General features: G+C 47.5%; 1 protein-coding gene across 6 annotated transcripts in view; it reads left to right on the top strand.

Moving 5' to 3' along the window:
- Tns3 (tensin 3) overlaps positions 1-21,834 on the top strand; it is a 230,275-nt gene that overhangs the window by 141,503 nt on the left and 66,938 nt on the right. For all 6 annotated transcript variants that reach the window (XM_060365655.1, XM_060365654.1, XM_060365658.1 and 3 more), the window contains one exon: positions 53-157. In XM_060365655.1, the coding sequence (XP_060221638.1) occupies positions 53-157 (105 nt within the window). The remainder of the gene's footprint in view (positions 1-52; positions 158-21,834) is intronic.

The raw sequence follows: 21,834 nt of genomic DNA, 5'->3' as shown, positions 1-21,834 counted from the left end.
GCATTTTGAGATGATGGCTTTTGCTAAGTAACAGACCTGTTGTGCCCCCTAGGATCGGAGCATCTGTACAGTGACCAGGGAGTGATGGTGGACTACAACACAGCAGACCCCCTCATTCGCTGGGACTCCTACGAGAACATGAGTGCAGATGGAGAAGGTGAGTGCCATTGTTTCCAACAGGGAGGTACAGGGTAGAGAGAGCATGTTCACTGCTAGATCAGGAAAGCCCTGCTGTCGCTTCCAAGGTGATGATCACCCTGCACCCCATAGACAAGAAGCTTCACATGTATGAATGATACTGTCGGTTTTGAAGGCACTCACAAGGATTAGACTTGGTGAGTTTAGATCCGGAACTTTTCAGAGCTATGATATGTGGAGGGCTGGTCAGAAGCCTCCTGCCTGAAGCTAGGAGTATGTTCTGCCTGGCCTTTGTGTCTTCCGTCCTTTCTTTCCTGTATCTGTTGGGGAATGCCACATATGGGCAGGGGCAGCCTCCACTTGCAGGGTATCCTCCGAGCTGTGGACCTTCTGGCACTGTGCATGTTTGCTTGTTATCCAGGTTGTAGGTAGACGCCCAACTTACTCAGCACATTCTCTGCTCACACACAGAATGTGTACCGCGGTACTCAGGTGACCCATAGCGCAGATAAAGAGTAAAGGGACAGTCAGTTTCTGGGGCTACTGTGAGAAGCCACTGGAGTTGATTTCTGAGGAGTGGGCATCCAAGTTTCTTTGGTCTTTAATCTTTTTTGTCATTAACTTTAAAAATATTACATTTTGTGGGGAGCGGGGAGGGAGGGTGGTCATGGTGCACGCCTTTAATCCTAGCACTTGGGAGGCAGGGGCTGGCTGAGCTCTATGAGTTCAAGGCCAGCATTGTCTATAGAGAAACCCTGTCTTGAAAAACTACACTAAACTAAACTAAACTAAAAAAAAATAATAATTTATCCTGTGTTATGGGGAGGAAGTGTGTGTGTGTGTATGTGTTTTGTGGGAAGGTCATGCATGCCATGTGGAGTGGGGTTGGGGGGCAGCTTACAGAACTTGTTTTTTCCTTCCTGTCCCATGCATTCTGGGGATCAAACTCTGATAGGTAGTCTTGGTGGAGCTAATCAAAGCCCTAGTCATGGGCCTGGGAGGGTGCAGGGGGTGTTGGCCAGGTATACCATTGGCAAGATAAGAACCAGGGAGCTGTGCAATGAAGTAACCTGTAAGTGGCTATGCAGAAAGGCTATCAAAGTCGCACTGGGACATTTCACTGGCTAGGTCTTTGATATTTCTAAACTACTGATGACTGAGACTTAGACTTGCTTAGAGAAAGACATTTGAATTCATTTTTGTCAAGCGGGTTACCTTCTGATATGATACTCCAAGCCATCAGTTTGAAATTATCCACACCAGCATCACCTTCTTGTCTGTCACTGAACAGAAGTCTGGAAAGACTTGGGAAGATGGCTTCTATGGCCAGTGCTAGAGAACAGTCCTGTACCCTCCTGTTCACATTGGGGAAATCGCATGCCTTTCTGTGCTGTGGAGGATGGAATTTCAACAGAAGAAATTGCTGGGATCTGAAGTGGCACCACAGGTGGAGTGTGAATGCTCTGGGCATTAAAATCGGGTGAAATTTGGAGGTGAGCAGGCAGGCGTAGACAAGGCAAGCCTCTATCTAAGCTTCTTCCCAGTGTGAATCACTCAGAAGCCTAATCCTTCAGGTGCCAGCATAGAAAAACAATTACAGCAGAACACTTTGAGAAAACTTAGCACTGCGTGTCACAGACCTGTATTGTCCATAGGAATTGTAAAGAGTCCCCTGCCAGTTTTGTTCGTACAGGATTATCATCTTGACCCTGAGGGTATGCCCTGTTGAGACCTGGTAGTGTGTAACACAGACCTTTCCCATCAGCCATGGCCCTGCTGCCTTCCGTTGGAGAAGAGTGACAGAGTGGCTCCTGCAGGAGTGAGTGAGTGGGTCAAGGCAGGAAGAGTAAGGGGCACTGTGAAGAGGGGATAGGAGTATAATCAAACTGCCGGACCTGGGAGGGAGAGGAGATGGTGACCAGATAAACCATTGGCTAGATTAGAACCCGAGAGCCATGTCGTGAAGTAGCCAGTGGTTATGTAAAGGGACCACCAGAGACCAGGGACATGTGGCCAAGAACTATTGCTGCAGTTGAGGAGATGGCATTCTTTGTATGATGGAAGTCAAGGTACATACATACAGATGGAATACCCCAAGAGCCGGTATCCAAAGGCTCAGTTTAAGGGCTGTGATGTCAGAGCTTTCTGTTCATGGTCACCTCAATTGCATTGCTTTGGTGCACGGCAAGCAGATCATTAGAGGAAGGACGTGTCAGAACTCCTCACCTGACATGTGGGAGGCAAAGAGAGAGGAAAAGGCCTGGGAGAGAGAGGATTGAGGCTTTAAAGACATGACCCCAGAGACTGCCTCCTCCACCCAGGCCCCTGTTTCTGTGATGTTACAACCAGAGACCATAGCCAGAGACCAAAAGACAGCTCTTCTCCACACACTCTTGGCTGCTGGAAGCATCTTGCTACTGTTTGAACCTGTTCAGGTGTGGTAACAGAATGTCACAGCTTTGTGTTTCATGCAGTTGTGGGGGCTGCAAATGCAAGATCAGTGTGGCACCAAGGTGGTCTTGTTAGGTCTGGTCGAACTATGCTGCCTTCTTGCTGTCTCCTCATGGCAGAATGATGGTAAGAGAGCTCCCTGGAGTGCCTTTTATAAGGGCGCTAGTCCCATCACAAGGCCTCCTCCCTTTCTGCCCTTTGAGGCTTAATTACCTGCTAATACCATCTCACTGGATGTTGGATTTCAACATAAAGAATATTGGAAGACCATAGACGTTCAAACTCTTAATATAAGATACTCGATTTGTTTGTTGAGTGAACAACTAGAGAAATTATTTTATCTTTAGTTATTTATTCTGACAGTTCCCCTTGGGGGGATTTTTCTCTCAGTTTCTCCCTCCAAAGGCAGACAGCATCATTAGGACAGAGAGCTTGTCCTGTAGGTTGTGTGGGTTCTAGTTCTGGGGCTCTCCAGATGGGTGCTATGGCTGGTAGTAAGTGAATGAAGTTCTCTGAGTAGCCAAGGCTTGGCTCTGGGGCTGAATGGGACTGCATACACACACAGTCACATTGTGATTGGCCACCCTGTTTTTGTGTAAAATCTAGCTATAGTCAGCTTGGACTGTTGGAAGGATGGCACATACTCTATAAAAAAATGCCCTTCCTTTCACCTCACAGATTCTCTTGGGCTGAGGCTTCACTGGAAACAATGTTGTAAGGCTCTGGACCCGTGGTATCAGTCACCTATACCAATGCAAAAGTTAGGTTTACAAAATTGGGTCAAGGGACAGAAGGAGGAGAAAGAAACAGCAGAGATTCATTTTTCCTGTTGGAAATCAGTTTTTATTTGTATATCTGTACTTTTTAAAAAGTCCAAACTGTCATTTAAAAAAGTTGCCACCCATGTTACTGCCAGGAGACAGAGTACTTGCCATTGCTGTACATTAGGCCTGATTTCTAAACGGCTCATAAGCAGTTCACATTGGGGCTAGCCCCAGTACTTTCATAGCCTTATTTGTCTTTTTGCCTCACCTGCCTGAGCATGTGTGCATCTGTGAGCAGTTTCTCCCAAGTCTTGCTGTGTCATGTTCTGTTGCATTAGAGAGGTCACCACAGTGCATTTGATCCTGCCACTGCCACCCTGTGGGGCTTCTGTATTTCTGTTGACTAAAGCCAGCTCAGAACAGAAAGGTCCATTCCCATGGCTGCAAAGTGAGTTCTTTCTGATGTCCCCCTTTCCTCTAGCACTCTAGTCCTCCTTAGAACCTCTCAGGCAGTGAGGCTGGCCTCCTATGTCTTAACTCCAGGCAGTCCCTGACTCTTGCCAGGGGTCTGCAATCCCTGGCTTGGGTCCCTGGACAAAGCCACCCCTTGGCAGGCAGAAAGCGAAGTTCGCAGCTACATTTCTTGCCAGGGCCTAAGCCTCAAGCGGCATTAGTCCTGACAGCTGTCGGGAACTTTGAGGAGTAAAGGGAGGTTTGGCAGCCTTTGAAACATTTTCTTTTAGCTGAAAAAAATGGGGTATTACAATGCTCCCTTTTACCCCCATCTCTGCCTCGAGTTTCTACTGGTCTTAAAAAAGAAAAGGAAAAAAAAGCTGAAATATTGGCTTAAGCTGCATTCGTTATCTCTAGAAACTCCCGCTGCCCTGGAATGAGCCCTCTACAGATGCCTTTAGTCAAGGCTCATGTTAGGAAGGCTCTGTATCTCCTGTCTGAGCCTCATGCCCCACTTTCCACACTAAAGAAGCCATCCCTGAGTATGTTCCAAGGCGAGCTGGAGAGCACAAATATCCTATCTCTGGCGTGGGGGTGTACAGGTGGCCTTAGTTATTCTTGCCCTCATGGGTCTGCAGTCTTGAAGGGGCAGTGGCCTGCTATGCTTGTAAGTGTGGGGCCACTGGTCTCTCACTATCACCCAGAACAGGGAAGAGTGTCCTGGTGTGGCAAGGCTCCAAGGGGCTCGTGCCTTCATGTAAGCCTGGCTGTGCTGTTTCATCTTCCTAAGAACCTGTGAGCCTCTCTTAGAGATAAAAGGGAGAGCAGTTCCCAGAGAAAAATGAGAAGATAGGAAATTCAAGGGTCCCGGGAGCCTCCTGGAGTTGACCAGTGCCCTACATGAGTGGTGTTGTGTTTAGGAGCATGAGGGACAGAGCACTGTCTGTTAAGATGCAGAATCAGCTTGGCTGTGATGGGCTAAGAAAGGTCTCATAGCAGCTCATGGCCTCTGCACTTGAATGTAAGCAGCAGGCAGATGGTAGACCAGATGACTCGCCTGCCATACATACAAACCTTTTGTCATTGATCGCCTCTTATAGGAAGGCTTACACTCTCACCTTGTCTGAGCATGCATGGTGTACTCTTGGGGACACTGTTCCTAGAATTCTGTCTTGTGCTCTTCTTATCTGTACTTTTCGTACAAGGGTAGTATAGGCTTGCTTTCCCCCCTCACATCATTGGGCCTCAAGGCCTCAGCTCATGGCCTCTGCACTTGAATGTAAGCAGCAGGCAGATGGTAGACCAGATGACTCGCCTGCCATACATACAAACCTTTTGTCATTGATCGCCTCTTATAGGAAGGCTTACACTCTCACCTTGTCTGAGCATGCATGGTGTACTCTTGGGGACACTGTTCCTAGAATTCTGTCTTGTGCTCTTCTTATCTGTACTTTTCGTACAAGGGTAGTATAGGCTTGCTTTCCCCCCTCACATCATTGGGCCTCAAGGCCTGCATTGTTGTGCACATGACTTTCTGTAAAGCAATTTCATCTCCCACTTAAGTTTTCACAGTTTCAGCACCACTGGCCACAGTTCCTTCTCAGTGATGTGTATGTTTGCTCAGATGACCTGTGATTTTGTTCCCTTTTTTCTTTGTTCTGTAGAACAATAGAAAGAACAGATAGAATATTTGTTCTATTTTTGTTGTAAACTACCCAGGTGGTCCTAAACATGTGTCTTCAGCCTGCTCTGTGAGGAACTTATTATTGTGTGTGCATGCACATCAACATGCACCGTGTGGGCAGTCCTCCTTCAGTACTGGCAGGAACGGGTTCCTGGACTCTGCCTCAGACACCACAATGCAAGGATGTTCAAGTCCCTCCCTTCAAAGTGAGATAATGTTTGCATATAATCTTCACACATCCTCCTGTGTGCTTAAGCTATTCCGGAGTTTCATATAATGCCTACTACAGGATATACCCTGTGTGAGTAGTTGTAATCTCTCATTGTTTGGGGAAAGAGACGCACACAATCTTTATGTTCAAAACAGATACAGTTTTTAAATTTGACCCTTGATTGGTTGAGTCCATGGTTTCAGAACCTGCATACATGGCGGGCTGACTGTATATCATATTCATATTAATAGTTCCAGAGGGTGTGTCATTGGCTAGAATTGGGAATGCAAAGTTAGGAAAAAACAGAGTGGTTACTTCATAAGGTGGGGACAGCAGGGTGTCTCTACTGGGCAGCCTATGAGGTCCAGCTGGAGCCTACCAGGTGCTTTTGGAAACTTTCGGACTAACAGTAGCATACAAGGCTTGTGCCTGATTCTAAAATGTCACAATGCTGCAGGTGTCTCGTTACTTGACATTGAGGCCGGAAGAGCCACAGGGCTTGAAAACTTAGGACAGCACTAATCCAGAGGATTCCAGAGGCATTAGGGTCCAGAAGGCAGGGAGGGTAGAGGAGGGTTTACAGAGCTTCCTGGTCAGGAGCAGAGTAAGGCCTGGAGCATGGGGCCTTCAGGCCCTCAGAAGTGGGTGGATAAGGCAACCACAGATCAAACAGGGACCAGGGAAAAGGACGACTCAGATGTGGCTGGGGGGATTCCTGTGGCAGTCCATGGGCTGCTCTAAGCCCTTGGTTCCATGCATGCACCTGCCTTTCTGACCATACCTCTTGCCATGTGAGGGCATCTCCAGGTTTGGGCTCTGCCACTCTAAGGGGATACGTTTCATTCTGGGTACTCAGGCGTCGCTTCCTAGACAACTGTAATTGTGACAGCTCTGTCTGCAGAGGTGGAACAGACAGTTCAAAGGGGATTCAGATACTCCCTTCACGGTAACCAACTGCCCTAAAACAGTCAGATCACCTGCTCAGGATGTTTCACTAAGCTCCTGGAACAAGTTGGGTCAAGAAACACTGGCCATGCCAAACACAGGCCCATGACCATACAGGGTCAAGTTTCAGCCTTTCAGATGTGGCCATTTTGAAGGTGGATTGGGGGGTGTTAAGAGTGACAGCTGCTAGATGGAGGGAGTCTGACTGATAAGCATTCTTGTCTATCACACCCTGGCTGTGCTTCTGTTAGCTTCATGGGGTCCCTTCTCGGCAGTCCCTCATCGATAGAATGGGATGTTCTTGCCAGGCACCCAGAGATGTGTTTCTTCTTCAGTGGTGTTGGCTACAGTGCTACTCCATGAATGGTTGACTTCAGAGAGGGAAATTTTGCTAGATCTTGTTTCTATTGCGTAAGTAGCAGTCATGAAGAGATTTGCCAGAAGGTCGTGATAACAGCAGTTATAGCATTGTGATGGTATCCAATAAGAAGCCAAAAAATATGGAAGGGAACCAGAGCAGGTATAACCTGCCCTGGTGAACCTCTTCCATCCATCCAGGGTCACCATCCATAGGCTCCCAAGCCTTCCCAGCAGCATGAGTGTGAATTGAGTTAAACGTAAGCCAGTGGGAACCTCTCACATCCCAGCCAGGACTGTGGCAGGGCCCTTGTGCCTGTTCGTGTTTTGTGGTTTTCTGTGTTCAAATCAGGATCATGTGTGAGAACTCTGCTTTCACAGTCTCTCAACTTAATTTTTGTCTATGCTTAATGCAAGTGACTTTTTTCCTAGTCCTGCTGACTGAGCTGGCTAGTTGGAAACACCTCCTGGTCCACCTCATAACGCTGTTAAAGGGTGGTGACCCTGATGGATGCCCAGCCCCACTCTTAAGGCTCTCCTTCTCTCTCCCCTCTTGATGATGAATCATGACCACACTGCTGTCACTCAAGCCCTAGAGGTCTCCTTTCATTGACTCCTTGATGTAACACCTGAGTGGGATTTTGGATACAGTGCAGTGTGACAGGTCAGAGGACAGTGCCTCTCAAAAGCTATCGGAACCCTCAGAAACCTCTGCCCTGTGCTCAGAGCCATAACCCAGTCACGGATTACTGACTTTTGAAAATGGATGTAACTTATTGGAAAAGGAAATGTGATGCTGAGGTTGCCAAAGGACAAGCACCAGGCCCTGGCCTTCCGTTCCAGTAAGGATACTTTCATGTTGTTGTTTAATTCCTGAGTGATACTAGAGAAAACTGTCCCAAAATGTATGTCTTCTTGTAATGTTGTATGAAGTGACTTGTGAGTTTCCAGGGATGGCCCCAGGAAAGTGAATGGTGGGACTGAGATGTGAGTGGATTTGACCTTTGTCCTCAGTTCTCAGGCTCCACACTATGCACTAGCCTTAGCTCTCCCCTCCTCCCAGGAGGAAGCAGCCACACCATCTCCTGAGATGCCCTCAGGCTCTTCACCTTCCAGACAAGGCTGCCTTGTGTTTGGCAGACAATAGAGGTCAGGTGGTCTGTCTGGACCACTAAGGTTACTGTGTCTTTGTAGAGTCCGGTAGCCACGTGTCATCACTCTCACGCCACTTTCTCCTCTGCATTGCATTCACAATCAGCATCTTCCAACTTTCTCTGATGACCTCACCCTCTTAACTAATCCATGTGCGTACTGTGACTCAGCCTTTGCCCTGTATTCTGTCCCCAGGGCTGGGGATCTTTGCACTCCAGTCTCACCTGTGGGATTAGCTCTGCTGCTGCTTTTTCTGAGGTGTGAGTCTGGGTACAGCTCCCTCCAAACTGCTCCTGTTCTCTTGCAGCTTCACATTCTATGTGAACTGTGTGTATGCAAACCAAGGTGTTGTAAAAGTTTGCTCTTGGGCACCTTCTTACTGTTTCCTGCCATGAAATGGCTGCAAAGCGGTGTTCTAGATCTGTCTGACTCTCTTCTGTGTCCTCCATGGGACTACCCTTCCTCTCAGTGCCAGGAATGTCTGAGATTGAAGCTTTATTTCTGAATAGCAAGCCTGAGATTGTGTTTCTCGTTTCTGTGAAGTTCAGGAATGAATTTGGCTGCAAAACAGCAGAAAGAGGGGAAACAGTGATTAGAGGAAAGCAAGTGTCCTTCCCTCTTGTATGTTGGCTCATGTGCTCCCAACCCTTGTAGCATCTACTGCCCCCCCCCAGCACGTGCTCCCATGCTGCTTACATTTGACTGAAAGTTGAAAACTCAGGCATTCCCCTCTTCTCTTTGAGGTTTAAAAGTAACCCAATTTAAAAATGGGGTACAGAGCTAAACAGAGAATTCTCAACAGAGGAATATCAAATGGCCAAAAAGCACTTAAAGAAATGCTCAGCATCCTTAGTCATCAGGGAAATGCAAATCAAAACGACCCTGAGATTTCACCTTACACCCATCAGAATGGCTAAGATCAAAAGCTCAAGTAACAACACATGCTAGAGAAATTGTGGAAAAGGGGGAACCCTCCTCCATCGCTGGTGGAAATGTAAACTTGTACAACCACTTTGGAAATCAATCTGGCGCTTTCTCAGACAATTAGGAATAGCGCTTCCTCATGATCCAGCTATATCACTCCTAGGCATATATCCAAAAGATGCTCAAGTACACAATAAGGACATTTGCTCAACCATGTTTGTAGCAGCTTTATTTGTAATAGCCAGAACCAGGAAACAACCAGATGCTCCTCAATTGAGGAATGGATACAGAAATTATGGTACCTCTACAAAATGGAATATTACTCAGGAAAAAAACCCAAGGAAATCATAAAATTTGCAGGTAAATGGTGGGAGCTGGAAAAGATCATCTTGAGTGAGGTATCTCAGAAGCAGAAAGACACACAAGGTATATTCTCATTCATAAGTGGATATTAGACATATAATATAGGATAAACCTACTAAAATCTGTACACCTAAAGAAACCAGTTAAGAAGGAGGACTCTTGGAGGTGCAAAGTACACCAAAGAAAGGACTGCAGATCAAGCCTGTGGGGTTGTGTCCTACACATTCGTCTCTTTGGAAAACTCTATAAATTAAGGAATCAGGGAGAGAAAATTTGTCTGTGAATGTATTTTAAGGCAAAGGGAGGCACTTGTAAAGAAAGAAACAGGTTCAGCTGGAAGCGTCTTCTCAGTCAGGTCCTCTGTGTAATCAAGTGTCCCTCACCCTGCCTTGCCTGTGAGATCTGCCTCTCCAGCCTCCAGTGCTCTGCTGCTCCGGAATGGGAGACTCCACCCACTTGCATGTTCACTTTATGGAGGTGTCTCCTGCTGATGGTGGTGGCATCGTTTTGAACAGTGACGTTTCCGGGGTCAGTGCTCTCTGCAGGTGTGGGACCCCATGTTGGTACTTAAGGGGCATCCTGCCTCCAGCCATCCTCCTACCCAAATCCTCCCTCAGCCTCTGGTCCTACCTTAGTCTCTTTATATTCTTCATACTGGGTTCTAATGTAAAACATTATTTGCAGGTCAAGCTCACCCTTACGGCAGTTGGAAACCATCACCCTCTGTGCCTTTTTCTGATAGCTCAGAGTTGAAAATTTTTTTTTGTTTTTAAGTTTCACATAGAAGACCTGTGATATTAAGCACACATACCGCATTTAAACAGTCTTGCCTTCCTGCTGTAGGGTCCAGGACTGATAATAAAAGCAGTTTGAGTCTCATAGGTCCTGTGAAGGGCCTGGCATGAGAATAGGAAAAAAGGTCGAGGCAGGGAGTGTCCTGCACTTTAGCTAGATTTAGCTTGGACTGTAAGACTCCTGGACTTCTTTTTAAACCAGCAAGCTATTGGAGATTTTAGGTTATTGTAATGACAGCATTATGCTACTGTATAAAAGGAGTGAGCATCCAGGGACCCTCAGATCTGCTTGGTTTGCACTGTGAGTGGGAACAGCTTTGGCTACTTTTGTGGATAAAAGATCTATTTATACAGGGTGTTCCATTTTCCCACAGGTGCTCCTGTGTGGAGCATGCTCCGTAGATAGAGTGGAGTGTGGAGAGCCCCTTTGATGTGCACTGATGTCCTGGTAGAGTCTTCTTTGCTCTAAGGAGAGCTTGTGTGGAGACCTATTAGCCAGGGCAGAAGACAGGTGGAGTCCCTTTGTTCTGTGAAACAAGGTTGATCAGAGCAAGTCAGAACTGTTGATGGATGTCTGGGTCAGAAGAGAGTGGTACTGGAAGGTGTACAAGGCTGGGATTAAAAGCTACGGCTTCAATGATGAAGGCCCCAAGGGGGGCCAGGAACACAGAGAAAGCTGTTGTCCCTGGTGGGTGGCTAAAAGCAGGTCCTGTAAGCAGGGGAGGAGGCCTTGCAAGTTATCTTTTTGCTTGTCTTGCCCATGCTTGGCTGTTGCAGCTGTTTGACTTGTCACCGATAGGATGGACATTTTGTCTACAGGAAGTCACTTCCATATCCCAAGAGCAGAAATGAGCCTGTTTTTCCCTTACACACAGTAATATCTTGTTAGCAAAGACAGATGACATTGAGTTCTTTGATACTTCATTACGGGAAACTGAAAAAATGCAGGATTCATGGTGGTGACATTCTTAGAAAATTAGACTGTGGGTAAGGGAAGGAAGTCCCAGGGGTTCATGCTACCCTTGGTATAGGAATGTGGTGCTGGACTTAAGTCTGCATTGGCTCTGTCTCCACTGTGCTGAGGGAAGAGCCTGATGTGCATTGAAGTGTATATGGTACATGGAGAAGGCAAGCTATCTAGATACTCCCAGCTGTGTGGGAAGGAGAGACTGGCCACCATGTTAGGGGAACTAAAGTTTTCCATTTGGTGATAAGCTAAGATTATGTCATCCGGAATGTTACAATCAACCTGAGGTCTAGAGAGTCAGAGCCTGGGAACCAATCAGATGGACGTTCCAGGAGAAGAGATCCTGTGAAAGGTGGGCTTACACCAAGGCTGATCATGGGTCACAGGACTGGTTAGAGCGTTGGCTGGAGAACAAGGCACCCTGAAGTGTAGGCTTCTGGAGATAAATGAAGTTTGATGGGTGAGTCCTGATTTGGGGCAGTTGTGGAGAGGTATCGGGCCAGTGGCTGGAAGGATATTGCACAACCTCTGGGCTCAGTGTTGTGGGCCGCAGGGAAGCCATCTCAAGAGGAACAATCTAGAGAATATCAAGGGGTGAGGGAAGCAGCCAAGTGGAGAAGCAGGGGGAGGGGTCCGATGGACCAGAGGGATCACATTGCTGGGGAACACGGCAGTTCTACCTGTGCAGGTCAGAACTCTCTGCAGAAGACACTTCCCTGCCAGCAAGGTCTAGAACATTCCTATCACCCCCACGTGGAGCCTTATACATCAACAGTCATTTCTGATCCTGCTCTCTCTGGTTCCTGGAAACCATTCATTCTTTGTCTGGATTGCCCCATTTTTGGCATTTCACATCAATGGAACCATTCAGTCTTCTGTGACTCACTCTGCTTGTCCCATGTTTCCCATGTGTGCTTTATTCCTCTTCATGGCTGACATTCCACTGTAGATCATGGAGGGCATCAGCTCATGTACAGTTGGGCCACCACCACTCTACACAGTCACGGATAATGCTGTGTTGAGCATTCTTTTGTATGTGCTGCCATTAGGATGTTGTTACATCTCTGATATCATTGGTTACTCTTTTTAAGCTTTTACATCTTTTACTGTCTTTTTGAAGTGTCTTCTGTATTTCTGGACTGTGTTACAGGAATCACACTAAACCTCTTGCCGTTCTCCTGCCCAACAGCCAACTACTTTCAGAGATACTTGAGAAGTCGACTCTGGCCTTTTCTTCATTAGATATATGATTTCATGCACAGGGTTGCAACTTCTCGAGGTTAAAGGTTTGATGCCTTTCAGAGCTCCCTGGGCCACAGAGCTGCCTTCTGGCCCGACTTCAGCAGAGCTTCAAAGGGCCACGTTGTTTCATGAGACGTTAATGCTAACAGCCTAAGCAGGCCCATGTAACCAAAACCTGCTGCTGGGGAATCTATGGAAACTGAGAGGACTTTGGCACACCTGCCTAGTGTCCATAGCATCAGAAAAGCAGGACTAGAGGCCAGGTGCATGCTGGGTGGTGAGGACTTGGAATGGCTTGTTTATAACGCTGTCTCCAGCACCCTCTGGCACAAAAGATAGAGGACAAAACCTGAGACCTGGTAACCCCAGTCAGTCTCACTATGAGAACCAACTGCAGAAAAGAGACCACGCGTGAGTATGAACCATTTCTTGTTTTCTTTTGCTGCTGCCCTAAGTGTTGTTTTTCTTGTACAGGTTTGGGATGCAAAAATTTATGTTCAAGGCTCTCATGCCTCGGAAGACTGGACCCCAGCAATAGTTGGACGTAGTTAGCTCTGACTCAAAGAGGCCCCAGATGCTCTAAATGGACACAGGCATTCATTTTAGTCCCTGAGCTAGGTTATTCAAATGTCTCCTAATCTTTCTTTCTTTTCTTTCTTTTTTTTTTCTTCTGATGTTGAGTCTTTGAAGGGAAAACAGGTAGTGATTAGTAAGTCCCTGCCTTTATTGCAGTGCCCTTGCTTGAAGAATGGAATAATGATGCTGCTTCCCTTGGTGGGAAGGTGTGTTACTCAATAGCCTCTCCTGAATTCCACATTTAATAGAACTTCTTGCACAAGAAGTGCATTATGTCCTTTCATGGAGGAGATCCTTTCTCCCGAGGGTGAACAGAGTTTATCTTGAGATCTTGTAAGCTGTGTGTGCTCCTGTTGAGGTCTCTGGTGATTTATTGAAGATAAATCCTGCCCTCTGCCTGTACTTACAGCCCAGGCTTGTCTCTCCTCCTCGATGAATGATTGGAGACATGTGTAAGGGTTCTCATTGTGCCGTGGGAACCTCATGGAATCAGAGGGGCTCCGATTGTCTCTGCACTCTCAGCGTAGAGTAGAGGCATGTGGTTATGCCGTGACTGATTTCAGCCACAGCGTGAGGGCATTGGCTGAAGCCCACCTAAGTTGAACAGAGTCAGGTCTGAGATGGAAAAGAATCTACTAAAGAAACATCAAAGGTACATTGTGCCCCAGTTAGTATTGACATCATCCTCTCTGCTGCACGGAGCACAGACGACAAGCAGCTCCAACAAGGCGATGTCCCGTAGGGGCCTTCTGTTCGGAGCTTTTAAAGAAAGCAAATAAAAGATGAAGCTCGTTTGTAAAGTGCTTGGGTGCTGGCCACTGAGTGGAGTGAAGGCCCATGGGCCCGCCCCTCAGCCCGCAGAGTTCAAATTTCACTAAACCTGATTGCACCAAACCCCGCCCTCGTGTTTACATTGCTTGGGCCCTCCTGGGCAAAATCAAAGTCCCTGCAACCAAGGAGATTCTTACTTTCTGCACTAGCTGGAGTGGGAGGCAAGGTGCCCCAGAAAGGCACCTGGGATGCTGCTGAAGCCGTTTTCCCCTAGAACTGGCCTGGCTTTCTGTAATGAAGGAGCGGTTGAGTGTTTAGAAGGAAGGTAAGCAGTGAGTGTGCTTGCACTTGTCTGCTTGTGGCTTTTGAGAGGCTCCAGGTGTGTTCTCTGAGACTTGCCAGTTCACTCTTGGAGGGAGAGATGATGCTAGTCAGAGCTGTGGGGATTGTACAGTGGAATGTGGAGAGGACCCTAAGCCCCTGCTTGACGTGTCCAACAGGGCTGGTCTAGGAATGCTTGCAAGCGGGAGGGGTCTGCCATACCTGCTTCTTTGAGGGAAACCCTCAGGGTGGCCTGAGGTGGAAGGGTCTGTTGTGAGATGTATGTTCAGCTCTTTTGGCCGGCTCTGTGGCTCGTCTGTCCAGGGGCACTCTCTATTTCTCTTGGCCTGAATCTGTTTTCTGTTGAAAATGTCTTCAGGGAGCTGGGCCAGAAGGTGCTAGAATGGGCACTGCAACCCCGTGACCAGCATTTGCGGGTTGAGGGATGCATTTGTTGGCTGGGAGGCATCTGGTCCTGTTTTGCACCTGCCACCACAGACCCCTGGGATCCACAGCTTCCTTTATTGCCATATTTTGGTGCCTCGCCCAGGGATAGTCAGGCGCCTTAGATTCCAGGCGCCCCAGCTGCTCCAGGCTGAAGTAGGGCGTGGGGCACGGTCGCCTCCCGGGAGGTGGCTTTCTGCTGACCTGGTGTGTCAGTGTATATTGTTCCTGCTCTTGATTCTGTTCCTTTCTTTCCTGATTTGTGTTTTTTCCAAGGTTGTCTGTTTTTTTCCAGTGTCCTGCAAGGAGCTCATTGTCAAGCGCCAAGGACAGTTGCTGCCAGTGGGTGTCCTGTTGCTGACACCTGTAGGTGTGTTCCTTGCCCCTGGCTTTCACACCTTGCCATTTAGAGGGTTGGCTTGTGTTTGTGGGTTCAGGAAGTGAGAATGATGGTGTAGGAGAGAGTTATTTCTGGAACTCTGCCTGTGGCGAGACACAGAGACAACCTTTACAGTGTGGAAGTTTGTTTTCCTCTCAGCTGTTTTACAAAGAGGAAAAGGGCTCATTTCACCCTACCAGTAATATATGCATGCTGTAGATTAGAGGTGGTATTTTTAAGACCCATGCATAGGCATCTTGCTTAGCCCTTGGTGGCTATGTGATAGAAAACAATTCAGTACAAACTAGGAAATAATTTAATTGGTACAGAGGCAGAACCCTGGTACAACAAAGTGAAAGCCAGGCTTGTTGTACAGAAAGGCTAGTAGTGCTCTAGTTACAAATGTGTACATAGGAAATGGAAAGGGTAATGTCTGTGTGTGTGATTAGAAAGATGATACCGGGAAATGTCCTGGCTTAGCATCTCCTGATGGTGGAAGATGGGACTTCCCATACCTGAGTCCCTTCTAGACCCCAAGAAATCAGGTGCCTTATGACATGACCAGAGGTACCAACACTCATCCCTGTCTTGTACTCTGGCATAGCCTTGAATCAGCCTTGGTGATGTGCTCTCCCATGACCAGAGAATCTGGTCCCCCATCAATGCCAGTCTTGCTAGCATTATAATGTCCTGCTGGAAAGCAGTTCCCACCTGTCAGCCATGCTGTCTATTGGAAATTTCAAGGGTTCATTTATTGTCAGCTGTCTCGGCAAGTCGAGAAGAATGGTCTAGAAGGCTAAGGAGAGGTCAGGTGATATGTGTTCAGGGCTCCTCGGGTCCATTGTGCCTTCCTGGCTCTACCCCTGGGAAGCCAGATGTGTACCATGACCTCACAGAGTTATCAGCAGTCCTGGGCTTCCTAGGGCTGGTTCCTAGCCTCATAGGAGGCAGTATTACGAGGTGCTCAGAGTACAGTGGCAGTCATTTTGTTCCTATGCTTTTGCTACCCGGGAGAACTGTGTTTGACCAGAATGTATATCAGTAACGGCTACAGGTCACCTTGGCTTTATAGCCAGTGGGGGTGGGGTGAATAAAATCATGCTACCTAGTCAAAGAACTTTTTGGCAAATTGAAAAGTAAATCCTTATTCAAAGATTTTATTGTATGTGTATGAATGTTTTGCCTGCATGTGTGTGTATATATATATACACACACACAACATGCATGCAATGCCCTTGGACGCAGAAGAGGGTGCTGGATCTCATGGAACTGGAGTAGCAGACAGTTCTGTGCCGTCAGGTAGCTGTAAGTGCTGGGAACTGAACCCTGGACCTCTGCAACAACAGCAACTGCTCAGAACCCCTGAGCCATCTCTCCGGTCCCACAGCCCAACCCATGGCTTAATAGATTTATCTTAAGAAGCAATTCATCAGTGTAGTTCCCAAGGCAGGCTTTTTGTTTAGGTGCTATAGAGTATCTGTTCACCTAGCTCTGGGCCCTGAGGGGACACAAGTGAAGTTTCACATGAGATCAGGAGTTCTGAGCTCCAGAGAACAAAACGAAGGATGTTCTCTAGTGTGGCACACCCGCCATGTAGATGTTGTTAAATCTGAGGAGTTGTCATCTAGTGCCTCCTTCTAGGTTACTGTTTTACACACAAGGAAAATGAGGCACAGAGAGAGTGAGCAGTTCACCTGAGGTCACAGAACTGTGGCCACTCAGAATGATTATTGCCAGAAATGAAGAAGGGAGTAACGCTACATATAAATTTCTTCAGTGAAAACTTACAAAGATGCTCTTTGCCAGCAGGGGCCATCCTGGCTATCCCAGCAATGACATTCCACCCTTAGAGATACAAGAAGGAAGGGACCTTGCTGGCTACTCCAGCAGTGACATCTTACGCTTTCAAGGAGGAAACAAAGAAGAAGAGAGAGAGATGGACCTTAACAGGAAACTTAGAAGAGGAAAGGGCCAACAGAGCAGGATGGGACCTGTCACCCTGAGCCTAGCTTCTGTCTGGCTCTCCCCATGTTGTTTGTAATGGGAAGAAACTGTTGAGTGTTCACTTGTGTGAGGAACACTCTACAACAGTGCTAATACCAGTCAAGATGGAAATGTTCATGGGCCAAATCATCACCACACCCCTTTGCAGTTTGCCCTCCTCTCTCCTGGCCACACTGATCTGTATCCTGGCCTTGATGTTACCCTCCTGGAGTCCCACAGTTACAGCCCTTGAGCCTGCTGTGTTCACGCCAGTATAGTCTGCAGACACACATCCAGGCTGGTGGTGGCCATTTCTTCTTACGACCAGTCTTTTCTTCTTCCTACAGGCCTCCTGGGAGCGCTGCTGCTCGTAGGGTTATAGGATGGAGACCTGTGCCTGCCTCCACTTATCTCACTATTTGGGTCTTGAGTTGATTCAACTGGGTGGCCTTGAGTGAGTCACTTTAGAGCAGCCTAGAGACATGAGTGGGTGATAGCCACTGTGGAAAATCTGCCTTTTCCTTTAGGATCCGGGAAGAGCTCCCAGATGTGGAGGCTGAGAAGCCCAAGCCAGGAACAGAACTCAAGTGCATTAAATGAGAGAACAGAAACACATCTATAGGTTCAGTTTAGGAAGCTGAACACTAAACTGACCATCAGCCCAAGTGCATTGAAAACACTGAGTTCTAACCTGGTGTGATCAGCCATCTCGAGAGTTAGGGAGGAAAACCCAGCATGCTGAGTGGTCTCCAGGGACTGAGCATGTAGGAGTATGAATGTTGCATAGTTTGGGTACTTTATCTGTGGAAGCTAGAGAAAACATTCCTTTCCAAACTTAAAATGCTGATTTTGTGTTTGGTTGGGATTGGAATGCAATCTGAAGGAACCAAGAGAGTTTGTTTTTCCTTTCCTTTCCTTTTCCTTCCTTTCCATTCCCTTCCGTTCCCTTCCATTCCCTTTTCCCTTCCCTTTTCCCTTCCCTTCCTTTTTCCCTTCCCTTCCCCTTTCCCTTCCCTTCCCTGGGGTCACAGGGACAGCTGTTTGTCCTTCAGTATCAACTGACTTACAGGACAGGGGTTCCTTGGAGCTGGAGTTACAGGCCGTTGTGAGCTGCCTGATGTGTGGGTACTAGGAACTGAACTCAGGCCTACATGTTCTTAACTGCTGTTTTATCTGTCCACCCCCTTCCTCTTGTTATTGTTGGTGGTGGTGGAAGTCTTTCCCATTTGAAATATTTTGTGAATGCCTCTCCCTGGTTATGGGAAAGCCACATTATATAGGTAGGGTTGGAGTTGGACATGGTGGCTCAGCCTGTCATTCCTGCTCTTTGGGTTGCTGAGGCAGTATGTTTGCAAATTCAGTGGTTGCCCATGCCACAGGATAAATTTAAGGCTAACCTGGGCAATTTAGTGAGACTATGTCTCAAAATAAAACGGGAAAAGAGGCTGGGATGTAAGTCTTTGGTAGAGCACTTGCACAATGTACATAAGGCCCTGGATTCCAACTGAGGAGTGCAGGGAGGGAGGAGGAGGATGGAGAAAGGGAGATAAAGAGGAGGGAGGAAGAGAGTGAGTGTGTGAGGCAGGGAGATATGGGAAGAGTGCTCTCTCCCATGTGGAGATGATGGGACATTTGTGGTCATGTCCTCAAGGAGATGTCCTGTCTGTACCTTGTTTCCTGTGGTTCTCTCCCAGCCCATAACCTCCCCACTATCATGGAACGTAAGTCATTCTGTACTATATGTGTGTTTGTGTTTGATAACCACCCCTGGCTACCGGGAAGTCATGACCATCCAGCTTACAAGCTGCTCCTGAAGGGGAGGCCCTCTCAGGCTGACTGGGCTCCGTGACAGTGCACAGGGAAACGGGCCACGGAATGGAAGGGTTACCTTGCATGGTGATGTGTGGAACTTCTGTCCCTGGGTCTCCAAAGTTGGGGTTCCTAGGCAGGTTCTTCTTTGGCTCTGGGAACCTATTCTCCATCTTCAGAATGAGGCGGGCTTCACAGTGCTTCTATGTGTTTGTCCTTTGAGCCATGGGAAAAGTTAAAAACCTGCCGTTTAAGCAGTCATCCTTGTAGCTTCAGATTCTGCATCCATGGAGTCAACTAACTAATCAAGGGTTAGAATAAAACAGTAGCAAGAACAACAACAACAACAACAACAAAAAAAACCAACTTAGGTTTGATTTATAGAAACCCTTCTCTTTTGCCCTTATTCCATAGACACTGTACTCACCATTTTCACAGCGTTTGCATGGGGTACTTAAAGCCCATTGGGAGGATGTGTATAGAGTATACACAAATGCTAAGTCATTTTGTATGAGGGCTCTGGAAATTCATGGATACCGAAAGATGACGGATGCTAAGGAAGGCTAGGAACCCTCCAGCACCCCATCCTCAAACACCAGCAGCTTAGGGAGCACACTGTGTTCCCTGCAGCCCGGCAAGGGTAGGGTGAGCCACGATGGGACTCACCCTTTGTTTCCCTTGAAACCATGGAAGAAGTTACCATCAGGGCCTCCCAACCCACATAGGAGTTATTTGGCAGTGTCATTTCTTTGTTCTGGATGAAGTACATGAGTTTCTGTAATGTTTCCAAACCAGAGCCACATCATAAGGAGCTGTCTGCCTTAGGGGATGATGGACGCCCTTCAGTGTTTAATTCAGGCTCTTACGGGCCTCCAGCAGTGGAGTCTAGGCTTCTGCTTGGGTTGGTAGGCGACAATGCAACTGGCCGGCGCTCATGCTTAAGTTTCATTTCTAGCTAGGTTGCTCTTTGTGTCCTTCTTAGCAATTTTTGCTTCATCTTAGACGCACTAGCATTCACACAGGATGGCCTTTGTTGCCCATGTAGCTTAACAGCACTAGATACAGATGTACATAGGAGAGAGACTGGTTTCTTGACCCTGCTGCTCAGAACTAGGTAGGTTTCAGCAAGGAATGTTCACCTCAGAGGTGGCAAGAGGGCATGAGCATGGAAATGGCATGCTACCATTTATTCTGCTTCTGCTGTCTTGCATACTGTCTCCATGTTTATTGCTCTGGTTTAGGGCACGCTGGCCAGAGAATGGCCACACACCCATTACACCTTTGGCTACTGCCTCCTGTTCAGTGGACACAGTGAACTAACATTTAGGGATTTGGATTTTCTTTAACTTTTTGGAATCCTGAGATTGTTTTGAATCTAGATTGTTTTCTATGTTTGTTCCTCATCCAGTGAAGGCCAGCCAGGAAAGTGAGGAGTGATTGCTAGCCCTGCTTTGCATGGACAGTCAGACCTGGTTTGTTGTCTGGAAAACAATCCTTATCTAGAGCACCGAGAGCTGGGCTGCAGGTGGCCCAAGGCTGCTGGGCAGTCTGCCTCTAGACCCTTATTGGCTGTCTGTGTGACCCAAGTTTTGTGACATGATGGTAAGCTGGGGACAGTTAGTCTCCCCATTAGTCAATGTCCACTGGGTGCCAGGGCTGTTCTCTTGTGCCCAAGTACCAGAAGAAGCACAGCAGAAGAAATGCCTTGCCTCAGAGCTGAGCAGCTTAGATAAGTGGCAAACATTGGTGTCTGCTATGTGCAAGACAGAAACCCAGCAGGGAAGTGCATGAGGGTAAATGGGGAGCTCTGGGGTCCAAGAGCAGTGAGTGCAAAGGCCCCGACACAGGCACACTCCTCAGCCATCCGAGAACAGCCATGAATCTGCTGGAGCTGTTGGGCCTTCTCCATTATAGGAATAACTTTTTAATACTGCTTATGGGTGTCCTTTTTAGGGGCTCCATGGGCTGAGTGCTTTCAGTACGTGCTTTCTAGTTTTAGTGACTTAACTGGAACCTAGGAATGATTATTGCATTTTATCAGTGAGGAGCCATGGGGGAAATTGAATGTGAAGACCTGAAATTTCACAGGGAAATGGCAGAGTCAGGGTCTGGTCCTCTAGGAGCTTAAGCTCCTAGTGTTTCCAGAGCTGAGATTCTTATTCCTCTTGTCAAATGTTGGCCCTCTACCACAGGGTAAAACAGGGTGGGTTCAGTGAGGACCAGAGCTGCTTGCTCTCCTACCTGTGGGCCCTCCTGGTGTGGTTGAGCAGCTGTGGCCTAGGGGCAGCTTCCTCAGCCCTCCTGGGCTCCCCTGTCCTTGCCATCCCTCCAGCAGGAGATGCTAGCTTAGAAGCTTTCAGTGAAGATTTCTTGGACATTTTGTGATGTTGACAGTGAGCCTCTACATGCAACAGAGTTGGATGCTCTTTCTTTCCAGCCACTGGGGTTGCCTGTGGGAACACATCCAAACACTGTGTGTGCTGTGTGGATTTACGAGATTCTTTCAAGGGCTCAGAACTGGACCAGGATGAGATCGGGCTCATAGGCGGGTTAGACATCATGTCGTTTTCCTGCATCTACTGTCACTTTACAGTTTCTCTTACTTGGGGCTGTAGATACAACTCAGCAGTTAAGAGCACCTACTGGGGGGGTGGGGGGTGGCACGCACCTTTAATCCCAGCACTCAGGAGGCAGGGGCTCTGAGTTCAAGGTGAGCCTTGTTTACAGAATGAGTTCCAGGACAGCGAAGGCTACACAGAGAAACACTATATGGAAAAACAAAACAAAACAAAAACAATAAGAACACATAACTACCACCCTTACAGTGCTTTCAAGTTTGGTTTCTAACACATCAGGGGTGGCTCACTACCTCCTGTAACTCCAGCTGCAAAGGATCTGCTGGCCTCTGTGACCAGTGTACTCATACAAACTCCCTTACTCCCAGAAACATAATTAAATTTTTTTTAAACTCAAATTTAAGAAGATTTCTGTTACTAGAAAAATGACAGTAGGATGATTTATGGTTCTTAGCCAAAGAAATGGCCCACTCTTACCATTTTCTAGGTCCTTTTGTGTGTGTGTGTGTGTGTGTGTGTGTGTGTGTGTG

This window comes from Meriones unguiculatus, chromosome 12 (assembly GCF_030254825.1).
Source record: "Meriones unguiculatus strain TT.TT164.6M chromosome 12, Bangor_MerUng_6.1, whole genome shotgun sequence".
NCBI lineage: Eukaryota > Metazoa > Chordata > Mammalia > Rodentia > Muridae > Meriones > Meriones unguiculatus.
This window is presented reverse-complemented; position numbering and strand designations above follow the sequence as displayed.